We start from the raw sequence: 22,524 nt of genomic DNA, 5'->3' as shown, positions 1-22,524 counted from the left end.
TTGAATCGGGTAGAGCAAAGACTTTCACTTGAGTCACTCACATCGTAAGTGATTGTCCTCTTTGCTACTCTGGGATAGGCCACAAGTGTGGTCAAAAAGTCTCACATTTTTCCCAGTATAAAGGTGGTGTTACAGGCAGGGCCATCCTGGGTGGGGGTGGGGGTGGGGGGTATGAATCAGGGTGGCTGCCCTGGGCTCAGTGCTTTGGGGAGCCCCACGGAGCAGGGCGAAACAGTGGCTGGGCAGTGCAGAGCAGCGGCTCTGCGTCCAGCTGCTCACTGCCCCCTGCTCAACCCCTCCCCACCCCCCCCTCCGTCACCAGTGGCAGCTTCTTCAGGTCCAGGGCCCATGGGATTGGAGTGGAGAGGGGTCCCACATGGGCTGATTTGCCCCAGGCCCTGCACCCTGTTCAGGTCAGCTCTAGTACAGGTTACTTATAAATTATTTCAAAGGCACTTAAAACTGGAACATTCACTCATTAAACTATGCTAAGTACCCTCTACACATCTTAAACTATGCTAAGTACCCTCTACACCCACCATGTCACATCAGGTGAGGGTTATTTTTGAGCTGTTTTACCTAGCTCAAGCTTTGGATATTATTAATCTGCTCCATGGAGATCAAGCAATCAGTTTGCAGTCATCCAGTGCCCCAGGATGCACAGCTCCCAGCCCTTCTTCACCTGACAAACTTTTTATCGTCCCAAACTCTACTGTCCTTAAACTGACACTCCACCCACCCCTGGTGAGTATTACCCTAGCCCACTTGGCACCATGCTATCAACTCCAAGAAACCCAGGAGGCCTGTGGGTTGGGAACCAGGCACACAGCCCTTCCCTCAGAGGGCTAAGCCTTTGCCCCACATCTGGGAAGTTCTCCCCTAGTCGGGAGAATTGGGGTGGGGGGTATGGCTCCACTCCCCAGCCTCCTGTATTCTTGGGGAGCAGGGGGAAAGGGGCAGACTAGCATGAAGTGTGGTGGGAGCACAGAACTCAGGGAGGCATGCTTTCCCGTAGTCCGTGCTGTCACTGCAGTTAACCCTCAGTGGCTCCATTCTGGGAGTGGAGCCACTGGGCAGTGAGAGCATGGAGCCCAGGGAAACATACTTCCCTTTTCCTGCTGCACTTAAGCCCTGGGGCTCTGCTCCAAGATGAGGGATAGAGTCTTGGTTCCTGTCCAGACTTCTGCTCACCAGGCCCTCTAATGGCAAGTCAGTTGTGCAGGTCAGAGATGGTATTAAACCTTAATCTATAACTGCTCTGAAACTGTTTTAATTTTAACACCACCTAACATACCACAGATTTAGTCTGATTTAAAGGTAACCTGTAACAGCATCCTAAGAAAGGCCAGCTTTTGGAATCTTAAATTTTTGCAGGAAAGAAGAACCGTTTTCACTTGGCTTAAATTGAGGGTTGTGTGTTCATATCAAATAAGCTAAATAAAGTATTAATGGGGAAAAGTGATTCCTTCCAGTCTCTCATAGGCAACCAATAGAAGTCCTGGAGCATGGGATTACGGTTATCTCCCACAGAAAGATCAAGATTCCTTCAAGGGGATACCAGATCCCTGAATACACAGATCTTGTGCTAAGGGAGGCATGATTCTATATTACAATCTGACACAACAAAGACACTTTTGAATAAAAGGTAATCAAACCAGTAAAGCTCTGACCTTAAACCTTTCCAGAACACTAAGAGTATTCACCAGGTACAGTAGCATACCTCAGGGGTTAGAGTATGTGAATGAACCTTAGTGATCAGATGACATGAGTTCACTTTTATTAAGCCTTTAAAACATTCCAGAAAAGAATTTGCTGTATATTTCAGTCCCTAGGTTTGCAAATGAATTGGCAAAAAGCTACCCTGATTCCTATGGTTAACCACTGTATGGGCAGTGGTTAACAGCTTGTCTCTGGCCCCATTTTCTAACTCCATGTGGCCTATTTAGTTTATTTTACCAATGGTTTGCTAGCCGTTCCTTCCTGTGGGGAAAAGTGCACTACTGCCTAACGAGCAGTGATAAAGCCTTCAGCTATCTCATCATCTTGAGATAACTGAAAATGGCTGGTTAATTTCCTTCCATCAATCAAGCAGACTGTCCTAATGAGGGATCTTAGTGTAACACTGACAAATTTAACAGCTTGTAAGAGTCTTTCTTTGCTACCTGCTTCTAACTATGGCATTTTAAATTCTAGTTATATCTGCAATGTGAATGGGGGAATTGTCAACTTTAATAGTTGATTCTCCTTTCACTGTATTATCCAGAGAAAAAGCTATCTTGTATTTTCATGCAAACTAATTACCAAACATATTATCTAGATCCATTGAAATTAGGCTATTAATCCCTGCAATTTTTCTTTCCAAAGCCTCATTTTTACCAAGGAAAACTAGTTTGGTATCTCACATTTCTTTGGAAGTTTAAATTTGTATTGGATGAGACTAGAGCATTTAAAAACTCATTAAAGGGTTTTTTTTCAGACTTTGAGAAACAGTGGGCACGTCTACATGTGCCTCTTTTAAGCAGGCTTAGCCAAAAATTGCCATTTTTAAGATGCATTACAGGCATGTGTCTACATGTGCACTCCCTTAATGTGCCTTCAAAATGGTGATAAGGCTATGTGAGCCTAAATTTGATACCTGCTTGAAGCAGCTATCAAATTTAGGTGCAAATAGCTGAGTTGCATTAGCGCACATGTAGATGCATTAATGCACAGTAATGTGGTGTGAATCAATGGACACGCTGCGTTGATGCACATTAAAACATCTGCGTATGTACTAACATACCTTAGCTATTCACACTTAAATTTAATATGACTTAATGTACATTAGCACATCCACATGTAGATATGCACCTAAATTATCTTAATGCGCCTTAAGCAAAGGCACTTTAAGTTTAGGTGCACATAAATACGTGTATAGACACACCCAGTATAGCAGAAAGGTCATTTCACTTGGCTTATGTCTAAAAAGATGAGTTTATGCATTCAAACTGGCAGGCTTTGCTGATAGAAACTTCAGGGTACTGGAAAAAATGCAAAACAGAAGGAAGAGGGAGCAAAGAGCAGAGGAAGCAGAATTTTTTTTCTACTTGTTTGTTTGTTACACTAATGTCTTTTTCCCCAGTCAACATTCTTACTATTTTACTCACCATAATTTATGGTCCTCTCTGTTCACCTTCACCTTACTATTTCCATTTTTATTTAGTAATTACGTACCTTCTAGCTATAATTAAATATGTTTCATGGTCATTTTACTCATATAACTTCTGTTCTAAAAAGAAATGAAAAAGGTATCTGGAGATAGTACAGCAAGTTAGGGATATACTTGTGCAATCTTTCCCATCACAAAAATTATGAATTCAATTGGTGACTTGACAAGAGTTACTTCCTACGTATTATTTAAGAGAACTTTCAATATAGCATCTCCTCTTATATGCTCCTAACCCAGCTTTTCCAAGAAATACTCATTAATAATGTTGATTTGCTAAACTGTGCCCCAATGTTACATTTGAGCAACTGATATTTAAGTAGCCTAATATTTAATACATTTGTTTGTCAGTTTGCTCATTTCATGTGCTCTCTGCTTGTTTCACCAGTCTGCTAAGGCCACTTGGTACAACCCCTCCTGAATCTGAGATGACTTCAGATTTAAAACAACCCCCTGATAATTAGAGTCTGTACATGGACAAGTATACATTTGTTATAATGGTCCATGTAAAGAATCTAATTACTGGAGGGTCCTCTTAAATTCCTCCCCCCTACTGCTGCAGCAGTGGCAAGAGGGAAAGCAGTAGTGAGAGGGGAATGGGGGAAAAACAGGGACAGGTAACCTGCCCTTTGCCCCCATGACATTTTCCACCCTTCTCCCACCATTTGTTTCCCAGTACCTGCTTCCCCCCTCCCCTCACACTCTGCTTGCTGCCCTCCATCACTGCTTACCCTGTGTGGCAGCTCTGGCCCAGCTCATGGAATACACATGTATGGGGGGGGGGGTGTGTGTGTGTGTGTGTGTGTGTGTGTGTCTACACACACAAACCATGGCTGATATATATTTACAAAAAAAGGGGGGGGGGGAGGGGGCTGTAGCCATGGCTAGGCCATAGTGGCAATGACAGCGCGGGCCCTGAGTCAGGGCCAGAACCAGACCCACAGGAGCTCCCTGGTACTACAGGGGAGTGGGGAAAATACCTTGTCTTGGATTTGAGTAAATACAGTAATATTGGGAAAGGGTAAGTCCTTGAATCCCATTCCCTGCAATCACCACTCTGTACCATGATGTAAAAGTGTTCAGATGCAGTAGAAAATCAAAGTCACTACATTCATCCAGCATCCATTTGCATAATCCTATTACAATTATGTTTTAGTAACATAGGTTTAACAGCTATTTAGATTAAATTTTTCACTCAAAAATGTTACTGTATTGGGATTTTTTTAGGTAGAGTGCTAATTCTTCACTTTTCTAGTCTGAGTAATCCTTCCTTATAATATTTGGGGATTATGGTATCCCATTGATTGTCTTCCTAAACATTTTGAAAAGGGTATGTTCTTTTTTTGAAAGATCCCTATCTCTCTCTCTCCCCATCACCTGTGATGGGGTGGCTCATGGGTGTATGAGCTTTGTCTTTGTAGATTGCCATGGTTTATAGATTTTTTTGATGAAGCATAAACAAAGATAGCAAAAGTAGAGGCAGTATGCATCTCAGGTCAAATCTGGTATGTCATTAAGTTTTTTAAGTACTTTTTTGCTGCTGCTGCTGCTACTGCTGCTGCTACAGTGACAGCTTCTATAAACATATATATATATATATATATATAAATAAATAAGAATACTTTGTGGGCTAACAGCTCTAATTCAGTAGCTCTCTAATAATACAGATGGGTTTAGGTTGGGATGGCCAAAATGGCAGTTCTGGCCGCCAGCTGGACTCCATTTCTCAGCAGCCTCTGCCCATGTTGCTGTAGCTGGTTTCCATTGAGACCCCAGGAGTGGTGGAGTCCTGACAGTGCAGGGCCAGGGTTTCCATGGAGACAGGCCCTGGCAGCACTGGCAAGGCACACAGCTGGGCAGGAAGCTGGGATCTTGCAGGGGTGACACCATGGTCCAGAGCCAAGGCAGAGCTGTTATCCACTGCTGGCATGTCTCGAATAGGCATCTACATGTGCAGGGAAACAGGAGCAGGTTTGCTGCTCATGGCAGCAGTCTGCTCCTACTGCTACCAGCCCTACACTGGCCTCCTGCAGCAACCAGGGGGAGCTGTAGGCTCCCCTTCGGTGCTAGCCCAGGGGCTGGTAGAGAGCACAGAGCCAGGAGATTGCTCCTAGCCCCTGCTTTGATATCACAGAGTGGGGGCTGGGAGGTGACTGTTCCCAGCCCCTGCTCTGTGATTGTGGAGTGGGGGCTGGGAGACTCTTATCTTGCAATTGCAGAACAGGGGCACAGTCACGGAGCAGGGGCTGGGAGGTCCCTGCTGCCAGGGCTGGGGGACATTGTCTCTGCCTGGGCTCTGGTGGCAGGAGCCCACTCCAGCAGCAGGCAGCTCCTGGGGGCTGGGAGCAGTCTCCACCCCCCCCCCCGGCTGCCTAGCTGACCTGGAGCACATTTGCTCCTGGGCAGCTGTCTACACATGCTGTACTGCACAGTAATTACTTCTGAATTTGCTACTTTTATTTACAGGTAGTGAATTTACCACGATTAAAGGAAACTACCATGAAATAAATGTTTGCACATATAGACAGGTGACACTTTCTGTGCATGTTTACAGGTGCTTTTATGCACTCCTAATCTTAATGCTCATCAACCTAATGTGCATTAAGGCGAGCTAGGCATGCGTCTACACATGCATGTGCTAAGGTATGTTAATGTGGGTGTGCAGACAGACTTAAGACTAAATTAGTCCCAAGTCAATGGACACATACCACGCTAATGTGCATTAATGCATCTACATGTTCACAAATACGATTTAGCTATCTGCACATAAATTTGATACCTGCTTTATGGATAGCTTTCAAACTGCCATTTTTAAGGCACATTAAAGGCACACGTGTAAGCGCACGCCCTTAATGTACCTTAAATAGAGCTAATGCACATTAAACGTGCATGTGTAGACATGTCTACTGTGCAGTAATTTGCTCTCATCTTAAGTGAAGTATCTCATGTTGATGCACCCCAAGATGACTTTTGTCCATATACACCAAGTAGATGGTTACAATTAATTTTTTTAACATGGAACTTGCCATAAATATCCATGCCTTTGTCCCATCTGGTTTGGATAATGATGCTGTATACTCTGCATGGCCATATATAAAAAATTCTCAACTAGTACCAGATGCAGCAAACTCATTTAGTGTGTTTCATATATAGTACTGTTACTTCTTAATCTGCTTTACGTTTTGGTTTATTCTCAGGTGAAATTCAAGACTGTAATTCTGATGTAAACCTGTAGCTTTGTGGCTGCCTAAAAATCAGTTTCTGTCCTTATGGGATGGTATGACAGTTAAGATCATCCAGTCTTCAAAGTTAAACAAAGTTCCTTGATACTAGACCTTGAAGTCTGACAGTCCTTGAGTTTGCTGATCCATTTGGCAAGCTGCAAACGTGATCTATTATTCCAGGCTTCCCTAAAGATTAAAAAGAGAACTATTAGTATATTATTGATAGTTTGTGTAGACTCACATGTTTAAAATACTCATTTTAAATGTGTGCATTATCTAAAATTAAAATATAAAATAGATTCACTGAGAGCTGAAGACACAAATTTGTATATATGTGTACTGATTTCTAGTGTAATAAAAGATGTATGTTAGTCCAAAAAACTAACTTTGATTGTATTTTGGTATTCTTTTCCTGAGGCTTCAGGACGTAGAAATGATGTAGTTTGACATACCACCATAAACACACTGACTCTTCTGTTCAGCTATTTACTCAAGCCCAAATTACCAAAATTTCAACTAACGCTAGGATTTAGGTGTTCACTCAGAGTTTCCAAGAACCTGATTTTTCAGAGACGCATGGCACATAAAGCTCCAGTTGTAGTAATTAAGAACTAAGTGCTCACCATCCCTGAAAATCAGACCCTACTTATCCCAAGTAGGACATTCAGAGAGAGTGGACGATAGAAAACCTTACCCCTAATGATTATCAACAGATGATAAAGAAAAGTTAACCCCAGAGGATTTTTAATCTGTCGTGTAAAATTACAGAAAAATTTAAATCTTTGTAATATAAATGCTGTAGCTGTTGTTTAGTTGTTTAATTTTCTCTAATACGTATTTCTGTGATCTTGCAGGTTTTAGCTGATGCTGTTGCACGCTTGGTTGTAGATAAATTCAGTGATTTGACTGATAATTTCACATCTCCCCATGCACGTAGAAAAGTTCTTGCCGGAGTTGTCATGACGACAGGTAAAAAGAAAATTACTACTACTACTAAGTGTTCAGGTACCATAGTGATGGACACATTATAAGGATCTAGGTAGTTAAAAGATATTTATCTTTACACTTCATTTTTCTTTCTTCAAGCAACAGCACTGAATTATCTTTAATGCATAATTGGAAGAGTATAATAAATATAAGAACAGGTGAAGTCACATCCTTGTGATTGGCAGTTACCAGAAAGTTAATGCCTATAAATGCCTGTCTATTTTCACAGAGCTCCTGTCTCCAACAAAATCAACTGAATTTTCTAGATAAGCTATATTCTATAATATACATTACCTTTTTTAAAATGAGATATGTATCACACTGAAAAAAAAATTAAGGGTAATAAACTCCCCAAATACACTGTATTACATTGCATACTTATGTCAAGGCATAAATTATGTATGCATTCGAAATATTCTCATTTTTACATTTTGCTTAATTATTCTTACTGTATTTAGTTATTAGTGTAATTTTACCTGGTATAGTAATTACTGCAATACAACTATTTATTCACAAACATCAAATACGCAGATTTTAATGGCAAGTATGAATCGCCTGATTTGGCAATAGACAGTACTGCAGATGCAGTGCAAAGTACAGTCAGCATCTTAGGTTTTATTTCTTGCATGTCTTATCAATATAAGAACTGATAATTTTTAGCCTGTGAAGCTCTATATCTCTTATCACTGTTGAATTTATTGCCAGGCTTCTGATTTACTAATAGTGTCAAGCCAGATTTAAAAAAAAAAAAAAAAAAAGGCCAACCAACCTAAATATTCTATAATGTCCCATTATGTCTTCATGTGTTATGCAGTATGTGAAACAAACACTGGAGTTTAGTGCCTTCTCATGTAGTAAAGTATTAAGCTTAAGTTTACTGAAGCTTCTGATATCCACTGATTTAAGTAGCTGTTAAATGTGTTAGTTTGGATCTTTTTACTTTCCCTACATGTCTTAGTCTGTGCTGTTTATAAATATAAATATAAAAACTAATTGGACAAGAACCAGCAGAAGGTATATAAAATGAAGTGGAGGCCAACCATCCTTTGTTTCATATGGTGCATTGTGAACACCATCTCATAAGGCAGGGGTTTTCAATCTTTATTAATTAAAGTACCCCCCGTGGCTAGTGGGGGAACACGTGTGGCCGCACACAGAGGCTGGGGGGGGCATGTGGCCAGCTGGACACATTGGGAGGAGGGTGGTGCACAGCCAGATGCAGGGTGGGGACTGCAGGCAGGCAGAGATGGAGCACCGCCGCCTCCCAGGAGTAGAACCGGGGCAGGGTGGGGAAGCTCACCGGGCTGGGGTGAGGGCATTGGCAGCAGTCTGTGGGGCAGGGAAGCTCACTGGGCTTGTGGGTGGCACCAGCGACCGCTGCTTGCAAGCTTCCCCGCCCTGCAAAGGGGCGCTGCTGCCCTCACCCCACCCCAGCCCTGCTCCTGGGAGGTAGCAGTGCTCTGTCCCTGCCTGCCTGCACATACCCCCCAGGACTGTTCCAGGTACCCCTGGGGGTACATGTAACCCAGGTTGACAACCCCTGTCATAAGGTGCTCCTAAGGAGTATTTGATCAGGAAGAAATGTTTTCTAGGTAGTAGTTATATAGGGGACTGTATACTGCAATACAAACATTGGGAACAAATCCTGTCTTGTGCCAAGATGTATTTGATTCACAAGGACCATCAGGAAGCTGATTATGGCTCCCTGTTTCTCAGGCTGGCCCCAGTGCCAAACCAATATGGAAGAAAGCTGGCTAGCGTTGTTAAGGGGACTGTACAACAGCTTGTGAATTGCCAGGGTGGAGCACTGTTTTACCTTTCCCTGGCTCTAACTTGCTGCCTGCATGAAGCAGAGATGAAGACAACTGATATAGAAGTGAGTTCCTCTGGCTGTGCACAGTTGGTAAATTCCTCTGTGTTGAGGACATGGCTGATGGCTTGGTAGAAATAGCCAGTTTATGCTGACAAAGCAGTATAAAGGAACCAAATCCTAAATGAGAATGTGGCCCATGTTTTCTTATTTTTATTAGTAAAAGAGTATGTTTTGTCTTATCTCTGAATTTTTCATGCATTTGCCTTTTATTTCTTTCAAAGGATAGGCAGCACACAAGATAATTTACTGTAGTGTAGCCTACAGAATTATTTCATACCAGAAATACTGTACTGAAGGTGCTATTTTGCTCTGAAGAATGATTAAATATTCAAAAACCTGGTGTTGCCGTAATGTTTTGAGGGTTTGTTTGTTTTTTAGTTTAATTTATATCTTCCCTGTAGATCCTCATGTTTTAGTTGCCTGCCATATTTTCTACTCTTTTTAATAGACCAGTGTCTTATAATAGTGTAGATTATTAAGGCGATGTGATCTTTCTAAATGATACCATCTGCCTCTATAGTACTAAATTCTTTAAGTTGAAAGATAACTTTCTCTTTCCGTTCCAAAGGAAGTGATTAATGTGAAGGTAATCACTTTAAATAACAGAGAACTTTACTTTTTAAAACAGGTTTTAATCAAATTTTGCTATATATAAATGATTTGATACTAGATCCTTGTATGAAATGTGTCCAGGTGAACCTCAGGGCCTGCATGGAGCCTCGCTGAAGTGATGTTTTCCCATTTCAAGTGGTCTACTCCCATTTGATTTAGATTTAAAACCAGGATGGTAACCCATTAAAAGTAAAAATCAAAACCATGACCATTTCAAACAAAAAAGAGAGTAATATATCCAGTTGAAAGTATAGAAATTGAAAGAAATAATGGTCCAGTTCAGCAGAGTATAGTCTTGTAGACCTAAATTGAACTGCTTGCAGTCATAACGTTAAGTTTGTATTTGAATACTTTGCTGGACTGGGGCCTAAAACAGACTATATTAAATAGCTGGACTAAGTTTTTAAATTTTTAAGCTACACTGAATACCACATCATATTTCCATCTCTTCTCCTATGAGACTTCTGTCAAACCCTTACCTTAAAGATGTTTTTACATTTAGTGGCAGAGCCCTCCCTTCCAACCCCTGTGAGGACCTTCAAAAAAATCATTCTCCCTTTGTTGGCCTTCATGGAGAATGGGTCTGATAGTTGCGGAATTCTAGAAATGGTCTCCTGGGTGGCCTACATTGGCCCTGCTTTCATCATATAGAGCAAGAAATATCCTGTTGTTGTCCATAGCTAACTGAGCCTGGAGTTTAAGACACTTGAAACTCTGTTGTGGTAGTTGTTTCTGGACTCAAAGGTATCATTGACAATACTAGTCATTCCTGCCCTACTTCAGGAGGATGAACTCCAGGGGGCACTCCTAAGACATAACAGTTGAAGGAGGATTCTGAACACTGGTCTACCATCCTCATCTCAAAAAGAATTCTCAAGAAGTTTGAGGTCTAGAGTCCACTTGGGGGAAGACTGAGGCTTTGGGAGGAGCAGGTTAGTTCAAACATTCCAGTTTTGTTTGAACCCAAAGGACGTCGCAAATCTGAAAGGACTGACTTTATGAACCTATGTGAAAAAAATCCACTGTTTTTTGTTCACTCACCCCATACAAAGCTATGCCAGCAGGTTTCAAATAATTATCCAAGCTGGGAATTTGATCAAGACATTAGGAATATCGCACCTATTCTTACAAAAAGTGCCTTGGGATAGATCTTGTCCAAGAGAGAGCATCTCCAAGAACATTATGCCAGCTGACATTATGTTGGAGCATTGATCCAGTGCTGTCTGGGGAACGTATACCTCCTAATGAAACCTACTGACTTTTCCAGAAGCAGCAACAGTTTCATTACTTAACTTCTAATCTAGCCTGAATTTGATATCAGTGGCCAGGCTGATGTGCAAAGACAAATTCTTAAGTGGATGTTTTTGTTGCAAATAAATTGTTTAAAGAGAGTTTATTTTTTTTAAATAAATTGTTTAATCCCAGCGAATAAATTCAACTGATAAATGTCATTGCATTTAAATAAATTTTCTTCCTGAAATTTATTTCACAGGTACAGATGTGAAGGATGCCCAGGTAATAAGTGTTTCCACGGGAACAAAATGTATCAATGGGGAATATATGAGTGACCGTGGACTTGCATTAAATGATTGCCATGCAGAAATTATCTCTCGCAGGTGCCTGCTTAAATTTCTATATACACAACTTGAGTTCTTCTTAAGGTAAGTTTAGAAGGGCAGAGTTTAAGCTACAAACTTCATATAGAAGAGAAATTCCAAGACCTTTTGTATGTGATCATTATTTGAATTATAACACAAAACTTATTATTTGAATTATAGCACAAAGCTACCAGAGTCTTGGTAAAACAAAATGGCATATAACATCAGTCATTATTTAACTGAAATATTATATTGGAAAAGACCCATCAGAAAGTTTAACAGGAAAGTTGATACTCATTTTAAGGACACATACCTATAACAAAGCTGTGCTTATTATGATTCATTTGTTAATTAAACAGATGCTGTTTAGTTAAGCATACTAAGTTTTTGAGTTAAGCATGTCATCCTTTAGCGTATAAACCCATTTGTTTTTCCATTTTTTAAAATTTAGTGCGAATGAATCAAAATACCAACAAATAAACTAGCAAAAGTATGGTTTTGTTTAATTTCCTTTACTGTTTTCATTATAACTTCACTAGACAGACGTGAGCTTATAAGTAAACTTCTTTACATCCTTTATTTTGTTTACAACATGATACATCTACTGCCATAGTAAGTATGACTAGGCTTAGCATACTATGTTTGTTTTGCTTCAGGTTTTGACTGCATCTCTTTTTTCTGTTTGTTCCAGTAATAAAGATGATCAGCAAAAATCCATTTTTATCAAGTCTGAACGAGGAGGGTTTAAACTGAAAGAAAATGTGCAGTTTCATCTCTATATCAGCACCTCTCCTTGTGGAGATGCTAGGATCTTCTCCCCACATGAAGCAGCACAAGAGGGTATGACTAGGATCATATTATATAGCTAAGGAGTTACCAACAATATGTTTGATTGTAGGCAGATGGCAATAGTTTCATAGTTGTTAGGATTGGAAGGGACCTGAGCAGATCATCAAGTCCAACCCCCTGCCATGGGCAGAAAAGGATGCTTGGGTCAAACGACCCCAGCTAGGTGATTGTCTAGCCTCCTTTTGAAGACCCCCAGGGTAGGAGCCAGCACCACTTCCCTTGGAAGTTGGTTTGAGCTCCAAGCTGCCCTGACCGTGAAGTAGCGCCTCCTGATACCTAGCCTGAATCTACTCTCAGGCAACTTATGATCATTATTTGTTCCTTGTTACTCCTGGTAGTGCTCAGGGGAACAGGGACTGTCCCATAGCATGCTGGTCCCCCTTGGCAAGTTTATAGGCGGCCATGTTAGAAGCCAAGTTGTCAGTTTAATTTTCCTATTTGCTTAGTATCTGTTAGACAAATATTTTTTTTGTATTTATATTACCTTACTATTTTCTATATAGTACACTGTTCTCTGCAAGTTCATTTATAGCATCTGGCAAAGTAAGCTAAAGCCTACAAAAGCATGTGTTTCTCTGAATGAGTTGGTCCATAACGTGCTATGCTGACATTTATTTTTGTCATACTAGAAATGCTAGACTAAGTACAAACAGATAGGAAGACCATATGGACTAGAGGCTAGAGCCTCGAAGGATAAGCCAGTGAGATGGCATGTGTCTTTCCAGAAGTCACTGGGCTTCTTTGATTACTGGCTTTTACTGATTTTTGTTGACCTCTAAATTCCTGTATATGTTTTAGTGATGATGGTCCATAAAATATGCAAGAGGCAAGGATTTTTTTTTCGGTGATATCTTTTATAGGACAAACTGAGTGAAATCTTAGACAAGCTTATGAACACAAGATACCCTGTACTTGGGGTCAGACCGGAGGAAGAGTGCCTACCCTGTGTCCAAAAGTTTATCTAAGAGCTCTCCCAGCTATATATTCAGTCTAATCAAAGATACCACCCAAAAAATCCTTGCTCCTCTCACTATATGTTGATATCATTCTATGACTGAAGGGCCTAGAATGGAATTCAAGAATGAGATACTGCATCTCATGCTCTTTTCTGGTAACAAATTAATAAGCTTTTTCAAGATGGTTACCAGCTTAAAAATAGGTTGCCTTTTCTCTTTTGATGACCATCTGTTTCTAAAAAATATGTTAATGCTCTCTCTCAATTAACCATAAACTATTTTTGTCACCTAGATCAGGGAGACAGGCATCCAAACCGTAAAGCAAGAGGACAGCTACGGACAAAAATAGAATCCGGAGAAGGGACAATTCCTGTCCGATCTACAACAACTATCCAGACCTGGGATGGAGTACTACAGGGAGAGAGGCTGCTTACCATGTCATGCAGTGACAAGATAGCTAGGTGAGATGTTAAGTGTTTGGTTTTTTTGTTACTCTTGTCTCATTGCCAAACAGATTACTTCAGTTACAGCTTGCATCCTAAAACCTAGATAGCCGGAAGAAATACTTGATATCTACATTGACTTCAGAAATAAAGTTGGCAATGTCTTACCTCAATCACTTGTTGATTCCTTAGGTGAATTTAGTGACTGTGGATCAGTCCATTTAACCTGATCTTTCAGCATGATAATTAGGTCCTGTGATTCTATTGAAGAAGGTTCTAATAGTATAAATTAGCTACTTTTAGCTTTCCTAGCATTTCCTTATATTCCCTTAATATTCTTGAATAATATTTAACTTTTTTTTACTGGCCATGCTGTCAATTCCCATAAATAATACAAGAGGAGTATTAAACTTTCTTACCTGAGGTTATTGTGCATGTAAATTCCTTCATTTTTCATAAAAAAAATTATTGTTTTTTCTGAAACAAAAGTTGGTTGAAAAATTATTAAATTTAAAGCTGCAAAATGGGTGAAATATAGACCTTAGGGCTGGAAGGCACTTTGGAAGATAGTCGAGTCCAGCCTCCTGCCCCAGGGGCAAGAAGTCAGCTAGCGACAAAGGATCCCAGCAAGATAGGCATCCAAACGTTTTTTAAAAGAGTCCGGACTAGGTGCTTGCACCACCTTTGGGGCAGTCTATTCCAGCCTTGGGGGCTTGGACAATAAAGACGTTTTTCCTTATGTCCAGCCTAAAACAGTCTTGGAGGAGTTTGTGACCATTTGACCTTGTCATCCCTTGGGGTGCTCTGGTGAACAGGCGTTCCCCCAGATCCTGATGTACACCACTTTATTTACTTATAGGTAGTTACTGAGTTACCCCTGGGTCTGTGCTCTTCCAGGCTGAAGAGTCCCATGGCTCTCAGCCTCTTATAGTTTCATAGTTAGTAGGGTTGGAAGGGACCTGAGCAGATCATCAAGTCCGACCCCCTGCCACAGCAGGAAAGAGAACTAGGGTCAAACAGCCCCAGCAAGGTGTTCATCTAGCCTCCTCTGAAAGACCCCAAGGGTAGGAGCCAGCACCACTTCTCTTGGAAGTTGGTTCCAGATCCTAGCTGCCCTGTCAGTAAAGTAGCGCCTCCTGATGTGTAGCCTGAATCTACCCTCTGCCAGCTTGTGACCATTATTTCCAGTCACTCCTGGTAGTGCTCAGGGGAACAGGGACTCCCCCAATGCCTGCTGGTCCCCTCTGAATAGTTTGTAACAGGCTGCTAGATCCCCCCTCAGCCTTCTCTTGTGGAGGCTGGACAGGTTCAGGTCCCGAAGCCTCTCCTCATAGGGCCTGCCCTGCTGCCCCCTGATCATGCAGGTGGCTCTACTCTGGATCCTCTCCATGTTGTCCACATCCCTCTTGAATTGCGGTGCCCAGAACTGGACGCAGTACTCCAGCTTTGGCCTGACCAGTGTCGCACAGAGGGGGAGGATCACCTCCTTGGACCTGCTTGAGATGCATCTGTGGATGCCTGACAAGGTACGGTTGGGCTTCCTGACCGCTTCCCCACACTGTCAGGCCGTGTTCATTTTGGTATCAGTAATGACTCCAAGATCCTTTTCTGCTTCTGCACTGATGAGAATGGAGTTCCCCAGCCTGTAGGTATGGTGCTGGTTCTTCCTCCCCAGGTGTAGTACCTGGCACTTGTTAGTGTTGAAGCCCATCCTGTTCTCATCCGCCCACCCCTGTAACCTGCTTAGGTCCAATTGCAGCCTATTCCTCCCTTCTAGCATACCCACTTCCCCCCACATCTTAGTGTCATCTGCGAATTTGAACAGGGTGCTTTTTACCCCCTCGTCCAAGTCACTGATGAAGATGTTGAACAGTGCGGGCCTCAGGACCAAGCCCTGTGGAACCCCACTGCCCACATCCCTCCAGGCTGAAAATGACCCGTCTGCCACCGCTCTCTGGATGCAGCCCTCCAGCCAGTTAGTGACCCATTTGACTGTGCAAGTGTCAGCGCCACAGTCTCCTAGTTTTTTAATGAGAACGGGGTGAGAGACCGTGTCGAGGGCCTTTCTAAAGTCCAGAAAGACTACGTCCACTGCTATCCCTGCGTCTAAGGATTTTGTGACATGGTCATAGAAGGCTACCAGGTTGGTCTGATGGGACCTGCCTCTAATAAACCCATGTTGGTTGCCCCTAAGCATAATCTTCCCTGCTGACCCCTTGTGGACATGCACCAGGATAATTCTCTCAAAAAGCTTACCCAGGTTCGAGGTAAGACTGACTGGCCTATAGTTTCCTGGGTCCTCATCACAAGGCCTGTTCTCCTGCCCTTTGTTCATATGTGTGGCTCTCCTCTGGACTTTCTGAAGCTTTTCCACATACTGCATTGATTTCTCTCCTCTCCTGCAATAAATGCAAATTTCCCTATAGTGTGTGATGATACCTTTAGCTGAGGTTCTACACATTAGACAATGCACAAGCACATTAAATGGTGCCTGTCTGGCTTACAGTCCAAGATATATTCACTATACTATATGAGCATTAAAGCAGAGTTAAAAAACACAGAAAAAATTACTTATTTAGGGTGCTTGTATATGTGACAAGCGTTTGGTTCTTCCTAAATTGAAATAGTGGGTTTTTGTGTCGTTTAAAAACCCACTATTTCAATTTAAGGACTTTTGTGATATCACGTGACATCACAGGGCATCACGGCCTCCCATCAGCTCATGGTCCCGTGCCCCTTCCTCTCCTCCCCTCCCATTCCCCACAGACTCCGCCAGGAAAAAAAAAGCGGTGAGGGGCCTGATCATTCCTCCCCCCTCTCCCCCACAACCCTGCCTCCCTCTCCTGTGGCCAGGGAACAAGCCGCCAGCAGGCCGAGTAGTCCCTGATCTGTGGGGGCCCCCAGTCCTTCCCTTTGTGGCAGCAGTACCGCCCCCAGGCAGCACCCGCCTGCTAGCATCTGACCCAGGTGGTGCCAGGGGTCACCACTACTGTGGAGGGAAGCACCAGAACCCACACAGCTCAGGGGCTGTGCAACCCAGCAGTGGCTCATGTAGGCAGGTTCAACTGAATCAAAAAAAAAAGAAAGAGAGGAGCCTAATCTTTTTTTTTCTTCCTGGAGCCTGTCTGCTTGCCTGAGCTGTGCAGTGCCCAGTGATTCCCTCCATGGTGGTGGCACGCTCTGGGCAGTACCCACCTGCTAGCCACCCATCCAGGTGGTCCCAGGGGGTGCCGCTGCCATGGAGGGAAGCACCAGGCCCTGCACAGCTCAGGCAGGCAGGCTTAGGGGGGGTGGGGAACAGTTTCCTCACCGCGTTTTTCTTTTTGTTTTTCCTCAGTGGAGCCTGCCCATTCAAGCTGCCACCACATCACACAGCCTCTGAGCTCTGTGGGGCCTGGTGCTTCCCTCCGAAGTGGCGGTGCCCCCTGGGACCACCAGGACTGGGTGCTAGCGGGTGGGTGCTGCCTTGGGAGCGCCACCACCATGGAAGGAAGGTCTGAGGTCCCCCGCAATTCAGGGGCCCCTTGGCCTGCCGGCAGCTCACCCCCTGGCTGTGGGAGAGGCAGGTAGGCTCCAGCACCCCTGCACTATCTCTGCCACCTTCCCACCTCCTGGGACCACCCAGGAATGGGCTGGCTTGCCCCTGGGCAGTGCAGCAAGGTGGCAGGAGGGTGGCTGGGTGTACTGACGGGAGGAGAAGGTGGCAAGGATGATGCATGGGGTGCTGGAAGCCTGCCACGCCCAAGCTTCCCTGAGCATGTCTGGACTTCAAGTACCCCATGTACTGTTGCACTTCATTACGTAGCAAACTAAAATATCTCGGATGGGTTTTACGTTGCTACATAACGAAGTCGTTTAAAGCAAAATACGCCGCTGAACATGTACATTGTCATGAAATTAGAGTGGAATATGCTGCTGAACGAGTAAACAGCAATACCATTAAAGTGGTGCAAAAGGGCAATTACGCCGCTTTAAAGACCAATTTTGTCGCATACAGAAGCACACTTAGTTTTCCAGTCTCCAGAGTTTTCTGGAAGTAATCAGTGAGGAAATCGCACCTTTATTTGTTAAAGTCCTATGAAATATATGTTCGTGATCTCTTCAAAACTTGGGGCAATGAAAGATTGTTATATGTTGACAAGTAATTTCTTAAAAATGACAAGTGATTTCTTATATATTCTTTCTCAATAATTTTCAAGTGAAGTTGCCACCTTACAGGTCAAGAGCTTATCTGTCAACTCTCTAAAGTCCATCCAAGATGTAAAAGTCATCCTGTGTTCATTTGACTACTTATAACAGCATCAGTTTAGGAAAAAAGAAAGGTTATTCAGCTAGCACTCAATTCACTATTTTGTTGATTGTGTGTGTTGCACAGCAGAATCCAGGTCACGCTTATATAAATAAATATTTCCTTTCTTAGAGGCCAGAGAGATTGGAAATGTGTTTATGTTGGTGAAGGAAATGGAGATGACCCACAGACTCATGGAGCAAAGGCTGTATGAGTAGCAAGGAGGCCCATTATTTTCCGTTCAAGATTTCCAGGGCATTTAACTGTACTCTGCCAATTTCATTTTAATTTATCTATTATTGTGCAGTTTCTAGTATTTGTTACCATAACATTACTAAAAAAAAGTCACGTGTCATTGGATTTTTATTGAGATTTTCAAAAGATGACTCCTAATTAAAGTTAATTTGTGTCTGTGACACTATATTATTTATAGACAAAATGTAATTTATCAAGTCAGTCTACTAACTATTGAAGGAACATTGTTTATTGTTTTATTTTGGTAAGGATAACATTTTCTTGAATAGTAAATCCTTCAATTTAGAGAAGTTGGGTTAATTCTGCTCATATGAATTTACACAGGCAATTTGATTCTTGGCACATGATCAGCTTATATTCAGAATTACTTTGTCACAATTCTAGTTTGCTGCCCATTAGCAGCTAGCTGTCCCGCTCCACCATGGCTTGTAGAAATGCTAAACCTCTAAGAACTTGCAGCTATCCTTCTGGGCCAATATTCTCTCCTCTACACTTCTCTTCCTTTCTGCTTCAGCAACAAAGGTGACTAGTGGTGAAACCTCAGTGCAGGTCATTGATTGTCTTCTCTAATGATGGGCAGTAGGCCATCAATTTACCAGGTATAGCCAACAAACAGGGAAATGCCCATGATATAGTGAGACATGGGCTTTCTCTGCTACAGCTTTGGTATCATGTATACATCTTTTATATGCATGTGTTGGCGGAACCTAAGAACCTGAATGGAAGCTGCATGTCAGCAAGGGACACATCAGTCTGGATAGACCTGGCATAAATACTCTTCCCCTTAGAATCTGAGCTGTGCCACTGTGAGATACAGAATACTGGGCTAGATGGGTTGGTGCTCTGATCTAGTATGGCATCTCTTATGTTCTGCCAGTCTTTTGTCTTACTACATAAGTGTATTAAGATATGAGCAGGAGTATGGTTTATGGTGCCAGCTACTAGACAACAAGAAAGCAAAGAATTGTGAAACCCTATCCCTAACTATTTGACCTCAGCCAGAAAATCATCCTTTCAGTTTACTTCATCTTTTCATCTCACCCCTCTAAAAGAGAAAAGGAGACGAAGCAAGAAACCTGAGAATTTGCTTCAGGTTGGAAGGAGAGGGTGAAAGATGAGTTCCACCCTGAATACCCGACAATATTAACACTGTTTTGTAATGGCCTCAGAAGGGGAAAGGATATGGGAAATAAGAACTTACGTCTTTACAACTAATTTAATTTAATCTGGGTTAATAAATATCTAAACATTTTTTTCATATTAAAGTGGTTACTCCAGGCACCGTTAAGTTTGAGTGCCATAACTAATGCATTTTCAGACATTAACCTGCTTTATTAAAAAGTAGTCTTAACTTTGGAATTGCTTGCATTTTCTTTCATTACTGATCTGTACATTTCATCTCCAGTCTTACATTCATGTAGATTTATTGGCTGCCAATAAAGTCTTGAAGTTCTCCCAAAACATTACAGACACAAAGAAGAAAGCTTCACAATGGGAGCATTATTGGTCGTATTTGGTCAATGTGGAAAATGAGTCATTAGGATTTCATTAGTTATTTCAGACTTATTTCCAGAGAGAGCTATCTATCTATTCCAGTGTAGCAGAATTCTTTTCTAATATATTTCTGTGTGAAAGAACACCAAAGGACTCTGGAGAAGGGTTTTGTCTTGTTTCTGTAAAGTCACAGTAGAGGTCAGTCATTTTCCTCCATTTTCCTGGTTTTCACTGTTTGAAAGAACATAATCACACACACACACTTTTTAACACATTGACTTGTGGTATTTGCTATCTTAATGTTATTGATAGTTGGCTTCTACAGCAAGGGGTGCATCAATATTCTTATCTTGATAACAAGCAAGTACATGCATCCTTTTCTTGAATGCTTTTAGGGACAGAGTACTCTCCTATCTGTCTCATCATAGGGACTGAGTAAATTGAATTACTACTGTTCCCTATTCCTTCCTCAGGATTTTACTGATATGAATTATCATCTTGTGTAAGTATGTAGAGGCTTTCTTTTCCTTGCCACATTCCTACTGAAAATCAGAGCATCTGCCTATTCAAAAAGCATACTGAAATTGTTGCTTACTTCAGACTGGGAGCGTGCTCCTGACTGTGCATTTAGTACTGTGCAGCCATTTGATAGTTGCTTATGCAGTATCAGTGCAGTACACGCCAATACTGTGCAGTTCCAGCAGCCCACAGTTACTTTTAAATGCTATGTCGGTGTGATGATGAGTTATGGCAATGTAGCTTGTTGCTACAGTGACAAGGTGTCGGTTGGCATCATGGTTTGTGCCCACTGATGCTACATCACCATAGCAACAGGCTATGTCACCATAGCTAATCACTATGGTAGGGTAGCATCTTGTATCGGACATGCCCACAGTGTTGTTATATGCTTTCTTTTTGTCCTTTGCAGTCTTTCCTCTTGCATGTATGACACTGTTCCTTGAAAGGAGTACTAGTTTTTGCTCTAATAGTTTGTCTTTGTCAGGATTGGTGACCTCCTCAGTCCTCTCTTTCTGCCCCCATCTCATCCCTCACTTCTGTGTTCCTCACAATCGTGAGTCTGTTGAACTTGGATGGTACACCAGGCAAAGCAGTTACTGGTACATAGAGAAATGTTGGTTGGCTGTTGGTATTCTCAGGTTAAGGTTCTTTCATTTTGTTCTTCAGCCTTAGGAGACCCTGACAGTCCTACTTCCTTGTCCACAATGTAACAGTAGTTGTTTCTGTCCACCACTAGGGACAGGGTACATCTCTTTTGGAAATGGTGTTTCTGAGAATATCCTTATCTGACACTCCCGTATCTAGGTTAACACACCACCACTTTTACAGAATGGGTTGGTCCTCTAGACTAGCCATAAAAGTCTGGAGTACTTTAGCTGAGTTGGTTTACCTCAACAGAAATAAGCTTCTTGTACTGCTTTTAGACTGCCAATTCCAGTCTTTGTTTGTAGTTTCCTCCAACAGCTCTTATATGGAGTATCACAATGTTGGTGAGCAAGGAGAGTAGGCACTGACAGAGCATACAAGATTGCAGGGACTGAGCAAAGCAGCAAACAAGTAATCTCCTACCTTGATACATCACTATCAGCCAGACTTCTTAATGCTTATGAAGTCTCCAATGGCCGTAGAGGCTTGCAAATGTGATAATAAGGAAAGCCTTGCCTTCTGAGGTTACCACAGCTGGCATCTTGAGTCTGGCCTTTCTCAGCAGAATAGAAGAAGAAAGGTATCTGTAACAAGACAAAATTACTTCCTTTTAATTGTCGTGTCCTTTTGTCACCGGCTATGTATTACCCTACACTTTTTTGTGGGGAGGGTTGACATTGCTGATTTATTATTTCTGTGACTAGCTTGTTTATTGATTTTTGCTCTGGAAGCCTGTATAACTGGAATGAGAAGATCCAGTCAAGGTCTATATAATCAGGAGTTGAGTTTGACAATGCCATGCTTCTTCACTGACCAGTTGGTGGCACCATAAATCTTTCTGTCCTTATTCTAGTAGTATTAATTAGGGTGGCAAGTTGGGCACCAGCCCTGGTTCACAGCTGAGTAGGAACACCATAATGGCTGCCTCCCATGGAGTCTCTGCTATGACCAAAGAAACACCCTTGTGTTGCTGCTGTTTTAGAAGCGACACCATGCTGCCACTATAGCCGCAACAATGGGGATAGGCAACTAAGACTCCCACCCTATGCTCTCTGCACTGTGCCCCCACTCTTCAGCAGGGTTTTGCCTAGGACACAAACCAACAGCATGAGAAATAAGTATTTTTCCCTTCTTTTTCTATTCTTATAGTTATTCATAATACAAATTACATCAATACCTTTCTGAATTGCAGATACTACTTTTTGCAGGTTTCGCATGTTGGTAATAATCAATATAACTTCATTTTCCAACAGATGTGCCATTTTAGTATTACACTGAGGCTTAGTTATCGTGGCTTCTCGCAGATGTTTAAAAACAAAACACCAAAAACCACGCTTCACCAAAAGCAGCAACATGTTACTTCCACCCAGCTTTGCAGTGTCTATATAGATCCAGTGCATCAGTGGGGCTTTTTGGCACTTTTATCTAATAGCTGATTCAATCAGCTATTAGATAAAAGCACCAAAAAAGCCCCACTAAATCACCTGATCTGTACAGATATCTGGTGAGCCAGGTCCAACTAATGCACTGCCTCTTCTCGGCATGGGCTGGGTTCAGCGTGGCAGCACAAGCAGTT

General features: G+C 42.2%; 1 protein-coding gene across 2 annotated transcripts in view; it reads left to right on the top strand.

The window, feature by feature from the left end:
• The window catches only part of ADARB1 (adenosine deaminase RNA specific B1), a 184,457-nt gene that overhangs the window by 136,501 nt on the left and 25,432 nt on the right, over positions 1 to 22,524 (top strand). For both annotated transcript variants that reach the window (XM_090045058.1, XM_090045059.1), the window contains 4 exons: positions 7,284 to 7,398; positions 11,394 to 11,562; positions 12,191 to 12,339; positions 13,597 to 13,765. In XM_090045058.1, the coding sequence (XP_089901184.1) occupies positions 7,284 to 7,398; positions 11,394 to 11,562; positions 12,191 to 12,339; positions 13,597 to 13,765 (602 nt within the window). The remainder of the gene's footprint in view (positions 1 to 7,283; positions 7,399 to 11,393; positions 11,563 to 12,190; positions 12,340 to 13,596; positions 13,766 to 22,524) is intronic.

Source organism: Crocodylus siamensis, chromosome 4, assembly GCF_052110815.1.
Source record: "Crocodylus siamensis isolate JL-2025a chromosome 4, ASM5211081v1, whole genome shotgun sequence".
In the NCBI taxonomy this organism is placed as follows: domain Eukaryota; kingdom Metazoa; phylum Chordata; order Crocodylia; family Crocodylidae; genus Crocodylus; species Crocodylus siamensis.
This window is presented reverse-complemented; position numbering and strand designations above follow the sequence as displayed.